At 45.1% G+C, this 21,779-nt stretch overlaps 1 protein-coding gene across 1 annotated transcript in view; it reads left to right on the top strand.

Moving 5' to 3' along the window:
* The window catches only part of LOC144791845 (putative cation-transporting ATPase 13A4), a 366,292-nt gene that overhangs the window by 330,804 nt on the left and 13,709 nt on the right, over positions 1 to 21,779 (top strand). The window contains exons 27-28 of the mRNA XM_078666630.1: positions 3,285 to 3,436; positions 18,862 to 18,950. Coding sequence (XP_078522756.1) covers positions 3,285 to 3,436; positions 18,862 to 18,950 — 241 coding nt within the window. The remainder of the gene's footprint in view (positions 1 to 3,284; positions 3,437 to 18,861; positions 18,951 to 21,779) is intronic.

Here is a 21,779-nt window from a genome sequence, read left to right as displayed (position 1 = left end):
CAAAACACAAGTTAAGACAGAGTAATCCCATTCTCTTGACAAACAATATAATCAATGCCCTGAGAAAGGTCAACACGTTACTTGTCAGAGCGAAACATGTGTTTAGACAAAGTAATCAGCTTCTCTTAAAAAGCAATATCATCATTGCCTTGAGAAAGATCAATGAAGTGGAAACATCTTGTTGAATATTACAGCAGACAAATAATTTAAAAAAAAGTATATGACAAGGGAAGAGAGAATACTACCAACCGTTTGCTGTTAAAAATTGTTTTTAAATCCATCAGGTTAACATGCTGACTAGTATCAGGGCTCGAAGCCGCTTTACCTTTTATATCTGCTCTTTGAATTATCCAACCTTCTTTAAAGAGAAGAAAAAATGGATGTTCAGACAAACAAATGGTTTAGGGGTACAGCAGCAAGGCTCTCTTATATGGAAGAAAGAGGACCGCCCAAGAATAACAACTAGTAAAACAGGATTTCTCCTCCTTTGTTCCATCCCTTTACAACTACTTTCTTTTTAATGAGGACTTTCACCCACACTCCTGGCTATTAGGAAACTGTGAAAGACACTTTCACTGTATCATCCTTCCACGTAAACCCCTACTCCACTACCCTATATTATATAGGACTTATAAAACTCATGGCTACCCGAATCAGGCCTTCCAGCGCTGGATAGTAAAACACAGACTATTCATTACCAAGTTACACAAGAAGCCAAGTCCTAAGATAGTGACTGAATCTGAGGTCACCTCCAGCCATCTGTAGCGTCATAGGCGAAGAATTCCATAGTTTGGGAAACAGGAAGGAAAAGGATGAAACTCCACTCCTGCTTTTCAGCCCTTTTAGGATTGCGGAAAGGAAAGAAGTGGAGGATCTCAGTGATCCTAATGGGCTGTAAAATAATAAGACCCCTTTTATCATAGGTTTGATAAGCATCACATAGAGTTTTAATTGGATCTTTTTTATAGGAAGCCTTTGATGTGGGACCAGAGATCCTAAAACAGGTTTTAATAAATGACGTGCTGCTGCATTATGCGAAACCTGTATCTTCTTAATACATATAGTGGACATTCCAAGTATAGTGCATTCCCATAGTTCGGACTGGACCTTACTAAAGTCTGGACAACAGTCCTTTGCATGGAATTTGGTAAAATTCCTAGAATCTTTCTTAGTGATATTAATATACCAAAGCATCATGCTGCAGGTTTCTTTACCTGCCCCTCAAATATGAGCGAGTTGTCCAGCCACATTCCTAGATTTTCCACAGCAGATTTAGGTTGGGGGTGAAGACCTAGAGAATCTGGCCAACAATCCAGAGTCCATCATTTTAAGGCATTACCATCTTCCATGACTTCTGTCTTTTCTCCATAAAAATTCATCCATTTTGCTACTGCTCAGTGGTGGGGATTGTGGAGGGGGTGCGAGGGGATGACTTACCTGAAGCTGCCAGCCACCTCCCATGTCACGCATCAGTTTTGTTATTCTTGTTCGCAGCAGACACTGGGACAGCAAAGACTCCCTGTGCAATCACTGAGCTGCCTCATGCTATGAGAGCAGTGTGGGGATTGGCCTGAGTGGGCCGGTTTGATGCTCCACTCAGGCACAGGGAGTCTGTGCCTCTTCTACAACCCGGCTGTGCCATACAACTGGGTTGGAGAACCCTAACTGCGCATGTCTGTTTGGCTGGCCTAGGATGGACAGACATGCTCACTTAGAAGTGCACTCCACTCCTCCCTTTGACCGCAGCCCACCTGCCCTACACGCCGAAGTCAGAGCCAGCAGCTGAAGAATAAAACGATAATGAAATATAATTGTATTTTTAGCTGCTGTCTCTAAGCCAGTGGGGCGATACTCCTCCGCCATTGCAGAGGAGCCGCTGCTGCTACTGCGGTAAGACCGGGTTTAGGCTGTGATGATTTAGAAAGTTTTTCCTGGATCTAGAGGAATAACAATCTGAGTATCCACCACCCACCAAGGCTGTGTATACCCAGATGCTGCAAATTCTGTAAATTTCCACCAAACATTTTGCTACTGTAACTCATCATGGACTTTGACGCATCGTCCACGTACCAACCAGTGTTTTTTTGTAGACATCTACCAACTTACACACAATGGCACGTATTGTCCTCACCTATGTGAAGTACCATGCCACTGCTCAGTGTGAGGTTTGTCCACATAAATACACATAAAGTATATATATATATATATATTTAAACCCTAATCCTTGAGCTTCCTGTTCTGTCCTCATCAGGAAGGATGTTGCCTTCCAGGACAGTTGCACATCTGTCTTCCCTTCCATTGAAGACCCCTATATTTAGGAACTGAAATGAAGCCTGTACGTAAAACAAGCTGCCTTGCAGTGTGGTGCACACAAATTGAACTAGGAAATTCTGCTTTTGTTGTATATGCGTCTTGCCATATTCTCCAATTGGCATATTCCTCTTTCACTATATACCTATTTCAGTATAGGCGCCCATCAGTATATGCTGATTTAGTTATATGCCTCTTTCGGTATATGCTTCTCTCAGTATATTCCCTTTCTGCTATGTGCCTCTTTCAGTATATGCTCCTAGCTGTATAATTCTTTTCTGCTATATGCCTCATCCAGTATATTTTCCTATCAGTGTATGCAACTTTTGCTATATGCCTCTTTCGGTATATGCTCCTATCAGCATATTCCTTTTCTTCTATATGCCTCTTTCGGTATATGCTCCTATCAGTATATGCTCCTATCAGCATATTCCCTTTCGTCTATATGCCTCTTTCGGTATATGCTCTCATCAGTATATGCGCTTTAGTTGTATGCCTCTTTCGGTATATGCTCCTATCAGTATATTCTCCTATCAGTGTATTCCCTTTCTTCTATATGCCTCTTTCGGTATATGCTCTCATCAGTATATGCGCTTTAGTTGTATGCCTCTTTCGGTATATGCTCCTTTCAGTGTATTCCCTTTCTGCTATATGCCTCTTTCGGTATATATGCCCCCATCAGTATATGGTCCTATTTGTATTTTCCTCTGTCGCCATAAAAACCCTTTTCAGAATATGCTTCATTAGGTACAGGCTCCTACCTTTATATGCCCTCTTCAACATAAGTACTTCCCTCTAAATGCTCCTTATGGCTTTTAAGTGAATCACTTCCTTGTATTATATATTTATTTTAAATTTCCAAAACAATAGCACAGTGAGTTTTTTTTTCTAGCCTCTTCTTGTTTCCCAGGTACAAACTTAGCTTCATACATCTGATCAGAAATGGAATGATATTTTTATTTATTTCTGTGCAGCGCTTGTCTAACTGGAAACCTGAACTTAACCAGGACAGATTATCGCACCTTTGAAGGCACCACCATATATCCGCTGTATGAGGGAACCCTGATCATTGCAGCGTTTGTGTTCGCCAAAGGGAAGCCCTTCAGAAAACCTCTGTATACAAACTGTAAGTGCACATTTTAAGTAATGTATGAGTAGTTTTCAAATGCATGTGCAAGGGCTCCATGACAGTGATTGCCGACAGCGCGTTGAGGGGCGGGGCACTGCAGGAGTCTCATTGTTTACTATGTCTGTTCCGGATTTGTACCAGATTTCATGCATAATTACAAAGAAGCATGACACACGTGTGTGCTTGTGGACAGGCTGTGACCTATGATTCTCAGCTGAGTCCTGAGATTAAGGGGCTCACTGTACATTGGGTGGGCTCTACCACCCTGTGGGAATCCAGGGTACGGCTAGGTGGGAGCTACCACCCAGTGGAAATCCAGGGTACGGCTAGGTGGGAGCTACCACCCAGTGGAAATCCAGGGTACGGCTAGGTGGGAGCTACCACCCAGTGGAAATCCAGGGGACTGCTACGTGGGAGCTACCACCCAGGATAAATCCAGGGTATGGCTAGGTGTGAGCTACCACCCAGTGGAAATCCAGGGGACTGCTACGTGGGAGCTACCACCTAAGCGAAATCCAGGGGACTGCTAGGCGGGAGCAACCACCCAGGGAAATCCAGGGTACTGCTAAGTGGGAGCTACTACCCAGTGGAAATCCAGGGGACTACTAGGTGGGAGCTACCACCCAGTGGAAATCCAGGGGACTGCTAGGTGGGAGCTACCACCCAGTGGAAATCCAGGGGACTGCTAGGTGGGAGCTACCACCCAGTCAAAATCCGGGGTACTGCTAGGTGGGCGCTACCACCCAGTGGAAATCCAGGGGACTGCTAGGTGGGAGCTACCACCCAGTGGAAATCCAGGCTACGGCTAGGTGGGAGCTACCACCCAGTGGAAATCCAGGGGACTGCTACATGGGAGCTACCCCCCAGTGGAAATCCAGGGGACTGCTAGGTGGGAGCTACCACCCAGTCAAAATCCAGGGTACTGCTAGGTGGGAGCTACCACCCAGTGGAAATCCAGGGAACTGCTAGGTGGGAACTACCACCCAAAATAAAGTAATAATCTTCTGATTTTCTGCGTATATTTACCCCACTGCATAATATGTTTGTGCGTGCATATCTTATACATTTTGTGTATTATTTTCTGATAGCTTAGAGGTTATTCATTCATATGTATGTAGTCATATGATCTAAAATGTCTCAGAAAATTAAGCGAAGGTGCAACAAGAATAATATGTTAAATCTTCCATTTGAGAATATTCAATGTAAGGCCTGTCCTTTTCAAAATAATCAGAAATGCGCATGTTATCTGGGGTAAAACAATGTAAGACATTGAGATAACACTCTCTTTGTTGGTGCTCTTTCTGGTGTTAAACCAAAAACAAAATAAGCATGCATCTTCACAGGCTCTTGATTTGAGGATGAAACTGATAGTTAATTTTGAAAGGGTCTCTTCGATAGTTCTTAGTAATGTTCAAGCTGAAGCAGCAGTCTTGGCAGTGTGCCAATGTTTGGCTGTTGTTACTCTTCAAGATCACAGAATGGAGGCTTTCTAAAATTATTTTGGAAATACATAACTTCCAGGGGCCCGATTCACAGAACTAACTTAAGACAAAATCCTAAACTTACTACTTTTGGTATTCACAGAAGTTAGGATTTTGTCTTAAGTTTGTCTAAAGACAGACTTAAGACAGTCTTAAGACAGACTTAAGACAAAATCCTAACTTAAGTCTGTCTTAAGTCTGTCTTAAGTCTGTCTTAAGACTGTCTTAAGTCTGTCTTTAGACAAACTTAAGACAAAATCCTAACTTCTGTGAATACCAAAAGTAGTAAGTTTAGGATTTTGTCTTAAGTTAGTTCTGTGAATCGGACCCTAGGCCAGGATACTATAGTTCTCAAGCCACAAAACTGCAATTCAAAACAAAAAACAAGTCTGAAGCTTCCGGTAAAGAAAAGACCACACTGGAAACTAAGAAAAAAAAGCAGAAAGTTAAACCGAAAACCAAGACTGAATCTCCACCACAGCAGAACTCCAGCTAGGGTGGATACAATTTGAGGGACATGAGGAATTAAAAGGCCAGACCAGTATCAGCATTATTTCTGTTCTTTGCAGGATTCTTGGGAGAGTAACAGAGCAGAAAGGAGCAGACAGACTGAGTATCACAAAAGAGGATCCAGGGAGAAAAGTGAAAGAGAGCCAGCTGAGGTTAGGCTGAAGAAAGAAGAGAAAGATTTAGACTCAAAAGCTTATTTTAAGAAAAATGAAAGTGGCTGGACTTCAAAATAAGAAAAATGCCTCAGAAAATGTGCATGCTCTGGACTTGGGCACTGGTGCTTCTCAACGATGCAGCAGAAATAATTATAGTTCATCAGACTCTCAAAGATCATCTGGCAGTGACGCTAATTGCAGAAAATATAAGTCAAATCTAGGGGCTTGCCAAATTAACACAATTTGCCTTTGATCATTTATGTGAAAATTCAGCAAAAGTCGATGAAACCTGTCATTTTGCACTATGTTTTAGATCAAAATCCACCCTCACAAGCAAGCATTTTGTACAAAAAATGTGCAAAAACCAAAATTAACACATACAGCAGCCACTCGTGTAATGTTGATCCTGTGCATTTGTGGTAATTTTTTTAGAGCAAATGGTGTATAATTACCCAAAGTAATAGGTATAATTTGAAGAATTTAGCATAACAGGCTTAATGCGAAACTCCTGAAATTACATGAATTATGCAAGGAACATTTTTATTTTGCCCAGGCCAACTCAAAGCACCAGATGGACGTGTCAACTCTTCTGATAGAGTTGATGATGTATAGCTACAATTTGAAGGGGATATATTGCAAAAAATCGAAGTCGTTTTCTGGTCACATTTGTCACATGCCTACAACGCCATTTTCGTAGGGGATGATTGGTCTCCTTTGTTTATAAGGCGCACGCCTCAATGTGAGGAGACAATAATGAAAGCGTTGGTACCTGAAGATCTCAGGAAAAAATATCAACAAAAGCAAGTTCTGGTTTTGGATATAAACCAAACAAGGCGGGACAATGATTCTGTACCAGACTTGATTTCCCTAACGAGTAAAGTGAACCACAAGTTAAGGCCCAATAGCCACTAAATTCAAAAGCAAAGCACAGTATAAGACCCATCAAAGAGAAATTACAGTTTCATGTAGTCATTTTTGATGACTGCAAATTTATGGTGCTGTGGACACACACATGTGTTTTAGGTGGCTCACCTGTATAGATAGAATAAATACACGCCTTATTTCTTGCTCCTCAGAAAAGTGATCTCTCAATCGCCACACCTCTTGTGTCAGAGTCTGCCTTCTGGTTAGAATGTGGACATGCCACTTTGTCATCTAAACACATTCAGAGATTCAAAAGGCACAATGATAAAATACAAAACAGCTTTGGGAAAGATAACTATTCTACAGGGCATGCTTTCCTTGGTCCATGTACAACACACAATGGCCCATAAAAGTGTAGTAATTGTGTTAAGGAGAACTGTGCAGCCTACTTTGGTATAAAGACATCAGTGCAAAACTTTAAGGTAACTGCTAGAATTTAATCTCAAACCAAGATTGATACAGACATTATGTTGGCAATACAAGGACATTGAAACACCCAAAGCTTCCAGGCGGTTTCCCTTCCGAAATGTCTTACAACATCACCAAAGTCAATGTTTCTTGTATTCTCATACCTGGGACCGTGGGGATACCGAACGACTAGGGCAACATATGCAGGGATAGATTTGGCTCATGCTGGCATTAGTGCTAGGGTATCAGTGCAGAAGCAATAACACTGGTGGCTTTGTCTAGCTAAGAAAACCAAGCAATGTGCACAGCAGTGTCCTCTTTGTCAACAAATAATGTATTCACCTACAGTAAAACCAACAGCTATTCCCCGCACAATATCCAACAATTCATTTGATGTTGTGTTCTTTGATCATATCAAACCCCTGCAAATAGTTGATGTAAGTACACATTGGTTGTGGTCTCTTTCTGATATAGATTCCTTTCGGTTTAACCCAAAAATATGCCCTCTGTTCAAGGAGGAGTAAAAGTCTTGCGTGCTTAGTAGCAAGGGGAGCAGTTCATACATTTCTCTGAGACAGAATTCACCGCTAAGGTATTTTTAAATGCTATGTCTGCATTGAGACTATGATTGCTGCACTTGCAACCTTTCAGTCCGAAATCTAACTGTATGGTCATGTGAGCTAATGGTATGCATAAGCAAGACCTGATTGCTAGCATATTAATACGAGCCTGATACAGTCTAGAGGAGTCTCCTTGAAAGGTTGATGGAGTTGAAAATGAATTCATCTGATGTTGTTTGATGATTGAGTTTGTTACAAATGCTTACGAAATTAGGGAGACACTCTCCAATAAAATGGAGTCTGACTCAACTGAAAATAAAGCTGCTAACGTTAGGCTCTACAGAGTGAGAGATCTACTTCATAAATGCATCCCCTAAAATCAAGTCTTCAGATCATTTTACAGACTGCGTTTACAGTTCCTGGGGTAGAAGGTATGCACACCCTAATGCTGCCACACTTCTATATGCAAAGGAAACTAGGTTTTGATCAATGACATCGAAAAAGATGTGTCAGATTATCTTCAGTGGACTCCGCACCAATGCCAAAATGCCCCCAGATTAGTGCAGTATGTCCTCTCCCTATTCTGAAGGTACCCCAAGAAGAGTACAGCCTCTCTGCACGAGGGGCTCCAAGAAACCCATAAGGATTATGGGGATCCCATGGGCTTAATTTAAAGGAGGAGCCCTACTCAGCCTCCTTCCACTCAGTAGACATTCCACCCAGTGGTGCTGCTGGGTGACATTGGATGGTAAAGAAGTTAAATCAGCCTTGTTACAATACCATGGGTGGAATGGAATTTCTGAGTGCCTTCTCTTTGCCTGCAGGTGTTAACACCTGTTTGGGAACACCTACTATTTACTTTGTCAAATGGCAAATATTCCACGGTGCGGGCTGCAGAGCGGAAGGTGTCAATAAAGGGCTCCATCCTGAGGATGGCTTTTAGGTTTGGGCTTATAAATACTGCATGCAGCATTCATCTTCCAAATCCTTTTTGGCATGTAAGTGTCAGGAACAACAGCTGTTGGAATGTGACTGCTGACTTTTTGACTGGTTGAGCTGACAGATACTCGGGACAGGTAGCGGCGTCTGGACACCCATATGGAAACAGCACCTGCCGGTTTCACTGGTCTGGCACTAGTTTTATCCACGTTCTTAAGTAAACTTAAAGCACTTGCCTGAACAATGTAGTCATCAATCACCCTTGCCTTTTCTCAAGAAATTAAAGTTAAGAAGAAACGCGTTTTATTTTGCAAGGAAGTAATTCCTATTACAAATGTGGTTCGCTGTGTACATTAAACATTGTAGTCTATTTTTCAAGCTGGAATTACATTTTCTGTAGTCAACAAAAACAGAACTTGCACAGCAGTAGGAGAACCATTTTACTCCCAATGTTACAGTTGGTGCAGGGGCACCTGTGACACCATCATTCAGTGACAGTTCTCTTGGCTGTGTGTTGCTGTGTGTCTGGGTGCCTGTGTGTGCACTTAAACCCATCCTTGTCTTGTGCATAGGACAACAGTACCTATGTAATCTGAGTGCAAGGGCTCCTGTGTGTCTGCTGTCTGAGTGCAACTGCATCTGGGAATCTGTTGTGAGATACAATAGAAATTAATCAGTAAGCCAGTAAAAGTCTGAACTTTTTTTAATAGCAAAAACAGCACAGTAGCACAGACTAAGGCCTCTCCAGGCAAGCAATTGTTGAATCATATATTCTAACAAGTATATGCATCTTATAGGTTCATTGGAGTAAATTGAAATAGAACAGTTGAACAAAACTGACACAAGTATACATCTACTGCTTACAGATACTGTGGCAGGGCATGTCTTGCTGCATCTACTACACGTGGCAAACAATCGAGGGCCGCTGTGAAATAAGCTTGCGATTGATCGCGTTACACCGCTCTTCCACTGCTCAATGAAGGGGACAGCCACTACGGTGTGCCATAGATTGATTTATTTCAGGTTCTTTGTCTGAAGGCCCACGAGTGACTGTGTTATGTTAGATTGGTCCTTGAAGAGGTTGGTTACTGCGGAATTTCACAGATTGAATATCTCAAGGATTGAATACTTTTACAGGTTTCTGTGTGTCATTTATAACATTCTACGTTCGTGGTGGATTGACCTGGGACAACTCCCGGAGGCATCTCCCCACTCCTTCTATAACCTGTGGGGTCCAATAATTTTGCCCTGAAGAAGCTCGTGTGGGTGAAACACGTTGGCTGCTGTGCTTTCATTTATTGAATAAAAAGAACCTAAAACAGCATCATTGTGAAAGAACCACTATTTCTGTCATCACAGTCTTCTTCTTGTGTGGGACTTAACCCCTATGATACTCTGCCTGGGATCCAACGCCTCTCCCACCTTTTTTGCACAAGTATACATCTCTCTGGTACAGAGCAGTTCTTTCTCATAAGAACCCACCTGTGTGTCCATGAAATTTTTCAAAGCAGGGGACCTCATTTAAAAGGCCCCTGTGCCACCAGAACCTCACTTTCAGTGATGGATGAGTCGTGCACACTGCAGGGCCATATCTGCAGTCTGCGTATCTTGGTGCAAGGGTGCCTGCGTTGGCTCATGGCAGCCATTTGTGTACCAGCGCAGGGGGAAATGTCAGGAATGCACTGTAAATGGTGGATACAGTGTATTCCCCCCCCTTTTCTGGTGACATAGGTCAGCACAGAATGAAGGATTGCGGTGCTGCCCTACGTCAAAAGATTGTAAATGCGGCACAAATGACTGTGAGTTAGATAATGAGGTATGGCTTAAGTCTGCCAAGGCTGGAAATTAAGTTATGCTTCTGAAGAGTATTTTGATTTGGATTGGGTATCTATAAAGCACAAAACTCATCTGCAGAGGGATATCCCGGCGTTGAATATCCCGGGACAGTGAGGCCTGAGACTAGCACAAAACATTGAAGACAAACCAGAGTGCACAATTTAAATGCAGGTAAGGTACAAGTTAAAATGCACTTTTAAGACATATTAGGGAAAGTAAAAAAAAAATTGCACACTTTTTGCATGGGTGCCAGTAGCTAGGTCTGAGTGCATATTTGCCTGCACCTTGGTAGTCTGAGTTTGTGTGTGCCTGTGTGGTATGAGTGTACGTTCCCCATTTTCATATAGTCTTTACGTGTCTGCCTGCACTTGATCTGTTAGAGCATCACAGATGCCTATAGGAAAGTTGGTCTGTGCTGGCACATGGTACTTGTAGTCGGGGCGTACACAGGATTGTGGGGTCCACCTGCTAATGCATAACTGCTGCAGCACATAAAATGACACACACATGCATAGTACTGGCTGTGCGGTGGATGACCTTGAGCAGTCCCCGCCCATCTATTATATAGCCTCTGGCCACACCTGGCCAGAGGATTACATGGTGCATTTCCGGGGCAGGTTATTATCGTGGAGGAGGGTTTAGGTGGCCATTATATCCATTCCCAACTTGGCAATGAACTCAGCAGTCACACTCAGAATGCAATGTCTTTGAGCCTCTGGCTTGATGGCGGGTTAGGTCTAAGATGATACCGTTGCTACCAGGAATGTCTTCCCGCCTCCTCAGGGCCATGGCTGCTTCGGTAGTCAACCTCAGCATTGGTCCGGGCACCGACTTGGCCGGGGGTCCTATCACTAAGGCCAGCTTCTTCTTCCTCTTGACTTTCAGGTCCAGGAGGGCTCTCCCTCATTGCATCATTTTCCCCTTTGTCTGGTCCAGACGAGCTGGGGAAGATCAGCTTCAGGAACCTTGATATGTTCCTAGTGACCAGTTCATTACCTTTGCAGGGGGTGATCATTGTCCCATTTCTCTGAGTGACATTCCATACAACAGGCGAAAGTAGCCTGGAACTTCCACTCTGGTTGATGTCTTTGAGCAGTAACTTATCACCCAGTGAGATAACATGTGAGGCGGCTCACCGCCTGAGGTTAGTGCGCACTTTGGTCTGGGTGCGCTGGGCCTGGGTGCTCCTTGGGTCATACTGTGGCCATTCTGGATGGACTGGGATCAAGTCCCATTGATGACAGTTGAGTATTACATACCAAGGAGAGCTTTGAGTGTGCAATGCAGTGTTCCCTCAAGAACTTCTGAAGGCTAACTTCAGGGTTGGTGCCATTTACTACAGCGGGTCTGAGGGTCTTGTTCAGTGTCCTCATGAATCACTCTGCCCCTCCATTTGCTTGCGGACATTGGGGCATCTCTCAGTGATGCGGTATTCCTAGGCACTTTAGCAGATCTTTGATCTCAGGGCCCTGGAAAGTCTGCTGTCTGTCTTAATTTCTTCTGGTAGGCAGAAGAGTGCAAATGCTCTTTCTATTGCCGGGGCTACATTTTTGAAAGCTGTGAAGGCAACAACTTCGAAGAGAGGGTAGGTTGAGTCACCATTGTTTGCTGGTTGAGTTTTATATAGCGCGAACTTAACCCAAATCGGGTATCAGAGTGCTTTACATAGCACCAGTTATGTTACCTGAGGACACACATTCATTTTAGGCACGGGGAGATTAAGTGATTTGCCCAGAATAACAGGAGGTTTAGCGTCATTACCGAGACTCGAACCCAGTTCCCCAGGTCAGAGGTCGATCGCCCTAGCCGTTAGGCCAACTCCTCTACCCCAATGACTATGACTATGGTTGTTTACCCATCAGGAAAACTTCCTAGGGCAAGACTCACTTTGGACCATGGCGTGGCACATGGCTCTTCTTTTACGACAGGTGGTCCCCTCTAGAGAGCTGGTACACTGGCATGATGGGCAGTGCCTTCCCATCTCGTCAACTGCGGGCTCGGGGCTAGGGAAAAAACAGACTTTCTGTCGCATGTGAGAATTAATTTTTGCCAGTTTTGTCACTTGGTGCTGCATTTTCTCTGGGATTACCAGTCGCTTCCCTCACAGTACAAGTCAATCTGTTGTGGCACTTAGCTCAATGCCCACTCGCCTTATTCTTGTGAGTTTTTCTTGCAAAGCAATCACAGATGCGACTCCACAGACATACACCACACTCGTAGCCACCCTCAATCCTCATTTTGAACTGATGGCCAACCATGATAATAAACACTTTATGTTCAGACAAGCCAGGCAAGGCTTGAGGAGTATTGATGGGCAAGTAGAAAGTAAGGGCAGATCATACAGGGGTGCGCCTCTACCAAGCTACAAAAAAACATTTTACAGGAGCTAGAGAAATCGTTGAGAGACAATCTGACCCTGGATCAATCCAACAAGCTGTTGAATGTCCAAGCCTCCCACATTGAGGCGGTGCTCCAATGGTCAGTAAAAGTGGAGCCTGTAACACAACCACTCCCAGACAATGGCCAGAGTAGGCCAAGAAGAAGCCTGAGAACCCCCGAACATGTGGATACTGAGGAGGAGCCCCCTGCTGACTCGCGGTGCTCGGCAAAAGAAAATAAATGTGCCTTGTGCAGGAAAAACAACCACGTAGTGAGGGCCTGCCAGACAGTCAAGAACTGAAAAGTCAACCCAACTGTGGCACTAGAGGAAACAAACAGCAAGGATGATGACAAAATCGTAGAGCACACACTGGGGCAGATTTACAACCCCCTTGTGCAGCCAGTACGTCACTTTTTGTGACATACTGTGACGCATTTACTGCTTCATATTTACGAGGACAGGAAAAGCCACCCTGCGTGGCTTTTCCTGTCCTTGTAAATGCTGCCCCTGTACAGGCAGCACTTTGCGTGGAAGGGGCGTTCCATGGTTGTTGCTGTGGGTGTTCCCATGGTCTTTCACATGGCCCCGGAAGTCCTTGCCAAGGTCTTGACACCCCTTCTGAATAACAGTCTAGATCAAGGACATTTCCCCGACGTATTGGAAGAACTCTATTATAAAATCTATTCGAAAAGCTGAATTTGGACCCTTTGGAAGTGGCAAACTATCGGGCTAATACTTCTTTACAATTCCCCTCTAAATTTCTGGAAAGAGCAGTAAATGAGGAACTGCTAACTTTTATAGAGTCAAACGATATACTAGACCAAGCACAGCACGGATTCAGGTCACGACACAGCTCCAAGTCTGCATTGATTGCCGCCACTGAAAGCTTACGTGCGCAACTAGATCAGGGCCGAAAGGCAATATTAAAATTGCTTGATTTATCTGCCGCGTTTGACACGGTTGATCACCATATACTTCTTCAGCGGCTGGCAGAAATAGGTATCATAGACAGGGCCGCAGACTTTCTTCAATCCTACCTAGCCGATAGACAACAAACAGTGACATTAGATGAGCACAAATCTCCCTCCTTTTTTATACCATGTGGGGTACCTCAGGGCTCGGCACTCTCGCCCACCCTGTTTAACATATATGTAGCCCCACTGGCAAAGCTCATTCGCTCCTTTGGCTTTACAGCCATATGCTACGCTGACGACACGCAAATTGTCGTCTCACTGACTGCTATATCAGAGGACGTGGCAGCACGTTTTAACTCATGCATGAGCCATATCATCAATTGTATGCAAAGCAATTGCTTAAAGACGAACACCAGGAAGAAAGAGGTTGTAACGTTTGGCAGGGACTCTTCACTTTGGAACTCCGCTTGGTGGCCTGATACAGCAGGATCTTGCCCTCAACCTGTAAAAAACGTAAAAAATCGCGGTGTCCTAATTGACGATCATCTTTCCCTGTCAGACCAGGTCATCAGCATTACCTCTTCCTGTTTCTATACCCTGAAAATTCTTAGGAAAATCCTACCTTTCATCCCTATGCCCCTCAGGAAAAGGGTACTCACAGCTCTGATTTTGTCGAAAATCGATTACTTTAACTTACTCTACCTTAGGGCCAAAAAAAGTGTGACACATAAACTGCAGACTCTACAGAATGCAGCTGCACGACTACTACTGAATCTACCCAAATTCAGCTCCATTAGTCATGCATTTCGAGAACAGCTGCACTGCCCCCAGATCTTAGCTAGGATCCAATTCAAGTCCTTGTGTATCTTACATAAGGCATTGCACGAAAAAGGGCCAGGACAGATCAGACAATATGTTGAGCGTTATGCTCCACAGGGAATTCTCCGCTCCGCCTCGGCATCCTTACTTATAGATCCAAGGATAAGGACGCTGAAGTGGGGGTGGTAGAAGCATCCGATTTCTAGCTCTGAAGCTATGGAACTCTATGCCCCTGCATCGTAGAACCCAAAATAATCTACTTCAGTTCAGGAGGGATCTTAAAACCTGGCTGTTTTAGCTGTACACGACCAGCTGCATTTCTCCTCACTCTGTATTTTGATAGTTAAGCGCTAAGACGCCACGGCATACGCACGCTCTATAAAAACCCTCATTTCATTTCATTTCAACCAGACACATTTCCAAATTTATAAGAAATCATACATCTGGAAATGCGTCAGTGTGCTACGCCACCCTGGGGTGGCGTAGTGAGGCACAATGACAAGAAATGTTTTTGTTTTTTTCATCAATCAATGCGTGCTGCATTCTACAGCACGCATTGAAAGAGGAAAAGGCCTGTAGGGATTGTTTTTGGGCAGAAAGTTGCCCCTTCCTGCACAAAAACAATCTCCCCATGACGCAGGCATCCTTGCACCATGGTGCAAGGGTACCTGCACCGGCGTATGGCTGCAGTGTATGCGCCTGCGCAGGGGAGAGCACAGGAATGTGACTTATTGTTGTAAATATCTTGCATTCCTGTGCTCAGAAAGTGCTGCAGCGTGGCGCAGCCAAAGGGCTTGCAGTGCCACGCTGCAGCACCTACTTGTAAATCTGCCCCTCTGTTTTTACCGTCAGCAAGGTCATGGAGGCCTAGCGCCCGCTACCCCAATGCAACATACTAGTAGAATCACACAAGTTCAAGGAAATTGTTGATACCGGCACCTCTACTGATATCATGTCAGCTGAAACGTTCAAAGCCATGACCCCGACGACAGCTCTTCAAAAGGCCAAAATCTGGTAGGTTCCTTATTGCCAAGACAGCCCACTGCCCATGCTCGGCATGTTTGAAAGCACTAGTAATCTATGTGGAGGTGATGGTGGACACCCCCATATATGTAGTTCAACGAGGACAAAGCATGCTTCTCAGTGGTCACATTGCCGAAGCTCTGGAAATTGTCAGCTTCATACTTGGGGTACAAATTGAGGATCCGTCACACATCCTCACAGAATTCAACAACCTATTTGAAGGCATCAGCTGCATGAGAAACAAAGTCATCAAGCTCTATATAGACAAATCAATGAAGCTGGTCACACTTTGACACAGCCAGATTGCATTCCATCTAAGAACTGTGTGGAGAAAGAGCTGGAAAAGCTCAAAGCTGCTGGCATCAAGAAATTAACGGGGCTCACCCCATGGGTATCACCTATCATGACTACTAGGAAGCGGAAGCAGCCAGAAAAAAACCTAATTTGTGTGGACATAAGACCATCAAATGTCACAATCAAGACCATCACCATTGGTGACTTCATTGAGGAACCGAGTGGAGCCAGCTGGTTCTCCAATGTTGATCTGCAGTTAGGATACCACCAACGAACCCTTACCAAAGAATCCAGATACCTAATCAATCAATCAATCAATCAAAGCATTTATATAGCGCACTACTCACCCGGAGGGTCTCAAGGCGCTAGGGGAGGGGGGGTCCGCTACTGCTCGAACAGCCAGGTCTTGAGCTGCTTCCTGAAGGCAAGGTGGTCCTGGGTCAGGCGGAGGTGGGTGGGGAGGGAGTTCCAAGTCTTGGCGGCCAGGTAGGAGAAGGACCTTCCTCCTGTGGTGGCTCTTCGGATGCGGGGGACGGCGGCGAGGGCGTGGCTGGTCGATCGAAGCTGGCGAGTGGGAGCGTAGAAGTTGAGGCGGCTGTTGAGGTATCCTGGGCCTTGGTTGTGTAGGGCTTTGTGTGCGTGGGTGAGGAGATGGAAGGTGATGCTCTTTTTGACCGGGAGCCAGTGCAGATCTCTCAGGTGTCCGGAGATGTGGCTGCGACGGGGGATGTCTAGGATGAGTCGTGCTGAGGCGTTCTGAATTCGCTGGAGTCTCTTCTGGAGTTTGGCGGTGGTTCCGGCGTAGAGGGAGTTGCCGTAGTCCAGACGGCTGGTGACGAGGGCCTGGGTGACCGTCTTCCTGGTCTCGGTGGGGATCCACCGGAAGATCTTACGTATCATGCGTAGGATGTTGAAGCACGACGAGGAGACGGTGTTGACTTGTCTGGTCATGGAGAGGGAGGAGTCCAGGATGAAGGCCAGGTTGCGTGCGTGGTCCGTTGGTTTGGGTGCGCTGCCTAGGGCGGGGGGCCACCAGGAGTCATCCCAGGCGGAGGGTGAAGATCCCAGGATGAGGACTTCCGTCTTGTCCGAGTTCAGTTTCAGGCGGCTGTTCATCAACCACTTGGCTTCGTCTGTCATCCCTTCGTGTAGGTTGGCTCTGGCGGTGGCGGGGTCGTTGGTGAGGGAGAGGATCAGCTGGGTGTCGTCGGCGTAGGAGATGATGTTGAGGTTGTGTTGGCGTGCGATGGCTGCGAGGGGGCTCATGTAGACGTTGAAGAGGGTTGGGCTGAGCGAGGAGCCTTGAGGAATGCCGCAGATGACTTCGGTGGCTTCTGATCTGAACGGGGGAGGCACACCATTCCAAGGTCAGTAAGTGGCACTTACCTCTGGTCACTGAGCATCAAGCATTAGAAGGCCACACTCCGAGATGGCCCAAGCTAATATGGAGGCTGAGAGATTCATGAGGACACTGAATAAAGTGTCCTGGATAACCCATGGCAAACAGCAGCCTCTGGAATGGGCTATCCACTCTTTCCTGAGGGAGTAGCAGCAGAACCCCCACACAACAACTGGAAAAGTTCTTTGTCACCTTAGTATGGTTGACCAGCACACCCTACAGTGGTGGAAGGCAACTAATGATAGAGCCAGCCCCCAAAGACATGCCAATAAATCCAACATACAAGAAGGGGACTATGAGCTGATCAGAGATAGATTCCTTGGCAGCATTGTTCAGGCTCCTGTTTGAGCAACACTCATGGATGGTCACTCAGAGGCACATGACCAAGATCACTGCCAAGAGGAGGGAAAAAGAGGTTACCCGGAATACATCGCATTCCAAGAAATTCGGTAAAATGTCAGCTCCAGAGTTGGCAGGAGAAGAGCAGAGTGACAATGAGCAGGAAAAACAAGGGGAGGAGCTGACAGGCCCCAATCCAACAGGAAGTCACAGAGAGACATCACCAGCACCTGAGATGCAGGTGCCAGTCGAGAGAGCAGTCCTAATTTAGACTACGCATCACCTCAACCTGAGGAGATGGAATCGGGCACCATTCATGGCTCGAATGCTCAAGACCAGGTATCACCTCCGGATAAATACAGCACCGTCAACGAGACTGATAGACCATGTGGTGTGATAGCTTACCTATGGCAGCTCATGATGAGACTGTCCGTATCCATTATGATGTGAATGTTCTACTCACCTGGGGGATACACCTGAGGAAGTATGTGTGTTTGCGTTTCAGTCTGTGTCCATTTCGCTATCTTGTTGTGTTTTTGGGACTGTGTTTTTTTGTTATTCTCTTTTCTTTTAGGGTTGGGGATGAATGCCATGTTTGCCTATGAAGTTACAGGTAAACACCAAAGGACAGAGGGAGGGGAAGCTGAAGTTGTCACCTGCCCACACAGTCATAATGGAGAATCTGACAGTCACGTGGAGCACAGAGAATAAAGGCTAGAATGTGACAGGGCAGAGTTAGTCCTAGATGGGTGCCCCCGAGCAAGCAACCAGTGCTCCCCGTCAAGGCTAATCCTTTTGGCTGGGAGTCAATCATACCAGGGGCCCAGAGTCTCATGCCTCATGGTGTATTCTACCCTAAAGGCACCATCACAGCTGTATCATGATGGGCTCTGCTGGCTCAAGGCAGAACCCAGCTCCTGTCCTTATGTGGCTGAAGCTTGCAAAGTGCTTTCATTTCAATCAGTATTTTCCAGGGTTAGAGTACTGTTTTAGACAGCACAGCTCAAAACAGAAAGGGGAAGACCTTGCTCGCTGTTTCTGAGGTGCACTATCTGAAAATCAAAGTCTACACAGATGAATGTCAGGTTAAATGAACTCACTTTAGAGACTGCAGGAGCATAAAACACTGAGCCAGCACAGCCAGGGTATACTTTCTGGTAAAAATGAAAATGGGCTTAATCAATAAATAGATTTGCAGAGCTCTTCTTGTCACCAGTGAGGGTCACCAGGAGCTGATGAGGCTGGTGGTGGTGGTGGCATATCTAGTTCTAGAAAAGACAAAAACTAAAACATTATTTCGTGGATTTTCTGTTACATATTTGCACTGAATTCTCCTAAAGGTGGCAATAACACTTTTCTTATGTCCCCTGCATGGCAGAAATCATGTGTTTTAAAGCTTCATTCTGAATGATTCTAAGATGCCTGTTTTCTCTTGTTTTAGATCTATTCTCTCTCCTGCTGATTGGACTGACTGCACTATGTATTTTCCTGATTTTTGCTGACTTTGAAGAACTGTACATGATATCAGAGGTACAGGTCGCCTTGAATCTAATTCAGTTTACTCTCTAGAATCTTGTATGAAATTTGTTTACATCAGACTGAATGTAATCATGACTACAGAAATGTTAGATAGGAGGACCCTAATGAGCTGACTTAGGAAGATGTTCAATCAGCAGGGGCTGTGCCAAGGTCACTGGGTCTCCATGAGAGAGTGATGGAGAAGCAGCTTCTTTCACTAGGGGGGTAGCTACCATTACCTTCTCATCTGCCCTCTTCGCCCTGTTACTTACCTGTGCAAATTCAATGTCCTACCCTACATTGTGCACCCTTGCCAAGCAGGAGTTCTTTCCTTCATCCAGATCCACTCCATCTACTATGAAAGATGAATAAACCTACCTCCTTCCTATATTTGTGTCAATCTGGGATCCTGCTTCTACATCTTGAGGTAAGGTAAACGTTTGCCTAGATTTTCTACATATTTTTTTCTTTTAAGTAATTGATTGCTTCAAATTACATTTGTGCCATCACTTGGACACACATTCTGTTTAATAAGGACTAGAATTTATGCAGTACACACATCACACTTGTTAGCGAAATTCTTGCAGTCCCTTTCTTTAGATTTGCTGAAGCGAGAAGATATTTCCCAGTTGTTGGCAGTAATGGAGTCTCAAGCCAAATAAGTGTCAGATATTGCATTAGACTGTCTTAAATCTTCTCCATGTCTGTGACTGGTGGTATAGCAGCAAAAAGACAGATGCATTTAGGCTCTAAAGGCCTTGTTCATGATTTAGAAAGATTATTAGAGTGGTACAGTCTTCAAGCCTGGCAAAACTTTGCAGTTGGATAAAACCGCCACCAGGGAAAAGATCACCTACTTTTCTCAGGCACAGTTTACTTAAGTTCTGTAATGATTTTTTTTCACTGGTTGGAGTGAGGTGGAGATGGTTTAGGAATGAGAGCTCTGGTAAGTACTTACGTGTCGTTACTACTGAGGGGAAAGCGGTAATTGAAAGTAATTGTTACTCAAATCGATAATCGGAAGTCAATAGGGATTGCAAATTGCTGGGGGATAATAGTCAAAGACACACCATTGATGGACGGAATGCCGAACAAATCAAAACATTCAAGAGATCTGGGTTAAATCCATCATTATTTTGCTCACAATACCACCCCAGTTTAGACCTGGCCATATGCAAATCAGTCTTGCCCCTGTGCCTCATGGGAACAGTCCAGCCCGAACTGCCAAGCCAGGTCCTCCCTGGACCGGAAACAACCATCCTAGGATCGGTTTCAGGGTTTCACCCCTCATCAGCCAGGACAGCTTGATTCCAGTGGCACAGTGAGACCGGGCCCCTGTCTGAGCATACCTGGCGCATTTAGGGCGAGAAAGAAAAAGACACACAATTGATGGACGGAATGCAGAACAAATCAAAACATTCAACCCCAGTCAAGAGATCTGGGATAAATCCATCATTCTTTTGTTCACCATGCCACCCCAGTTTAGACCTGGGATAATAGTCAGCAGGCAGAGGTCCTTGCTGTAACATGAAAAAGAGACAATCAAGAAACAATCAAGGAAGAATAGGTAAGAAGCTTTACTAAGGCTGATATGACCTCTCTATTGCTTTTTTGTCAGGTGGATTCTCTTCACACAATCTCACCACACCAATGTTCCAAATGACATCAGTGTAAGGATTATACCAACAGGGATGGAGAAATGGCAAAGCTGAAGAAACTATATTTCAGCACTACCCATCCTCTCTTTCGCTTTATACATTCATATTTTTATAATAGTAACATCATGGTAGATAAAAAAAAGTTTTTAATGTTAATTTAAATGTATGTGAGTAGATATTTTTAAGGTGCATAAAGCTATTTACAGACTGGTCTCATATTTAAAACCAATAGATTTGTGCTCCAATGGATAGTAAGACCCTCTGTAAAACTAGGGGTGGGTGGAACTCGCAGAGTTTCACTCTGCAGAATTCCATGGAGTTACATAAAAAGTCTGTTAGTTTCCAGGGAGTTCTGCGAATTGGTGGGAAATATGTACGTCGTGCTGCTCATGCTTAACCCTGGGCGTAGTAGGCGTAGTGGGGATACGCGAAGCCACGCGAAGTGGGCAAGAAACTACGTCCATCTACGCACTTCGCGTAGCCCCACTACGCGCCACCCGCCTCCCTCCTGCCCTCCCTAAATACTACCCGCCTCCCTCCCACCCTCCCTAAATACTTAGATAACCTTTTAAAAAAGAATAAAAACCACTTACCTTGTCGGCTGCTTCCCCGGGGCTCCCTCTCGTAATCGCGCCGTCATCTTGGATACTAATGCGAATGCGCGGCCGCCCGCCAATGCGCATTTCTCGTGAGAAATGCGCATGCACGGGCAGCCGCGCATGCACATTAGTATCCGAGACGGCGGTGCGATTACGAGAGGGAGCCCCGGGGACGCAGCCGAAAAGGTAAGTGGTTTTTATTCTTTTTAAAAAGGTTATTTAAGTATTTAGGGAGGGCGGGAGGGAGGCGGATGGCGGGCAACTTCGCTACGCCCACGGAGTGGGCGTAGTGTTGCCTGCTCCACCTACTTTGCAAATGGCGAAGTAGGCAACACTATGCCCACTCCGTGGGCGTAGCGAAGTACTACGCCCAGGGTTACTCATGCTGCAGTTTAGCACTGGTAGCGCGAGCAACACAGACAAATCAGTGTGAACGACACCATTCTTGCGCAAGAGTGCGTGGCCTTTTGAGTTGATTTTGCTTCAGCTCCAGTAGAAAACCCACTTGAGCGATAGTAAATCTACTCAAAAAGCTGCCCTCTGGCCATGACCACATGCGTTAGAAAATCACGTTGGGATGCCAA

This window comes from Lissotriton helveticus, chromosome 11 (assembly GCF_964261635.1).
Source record: "Lissotriton helveticus chromosome 11, aLisHel1.1, whole genome shotgun sequence".
NCBI lineage: Eukaryota > Metazoa > Chordata > Amphibia > Caudata > Salamandridae > Lissotriton > Lissotriton helveticus.
The sequence above is the reverse complement of the archived record's forward strand: the minus strand, read 5'-3'. Positions and strand labels throughout refer to the sequence as shown.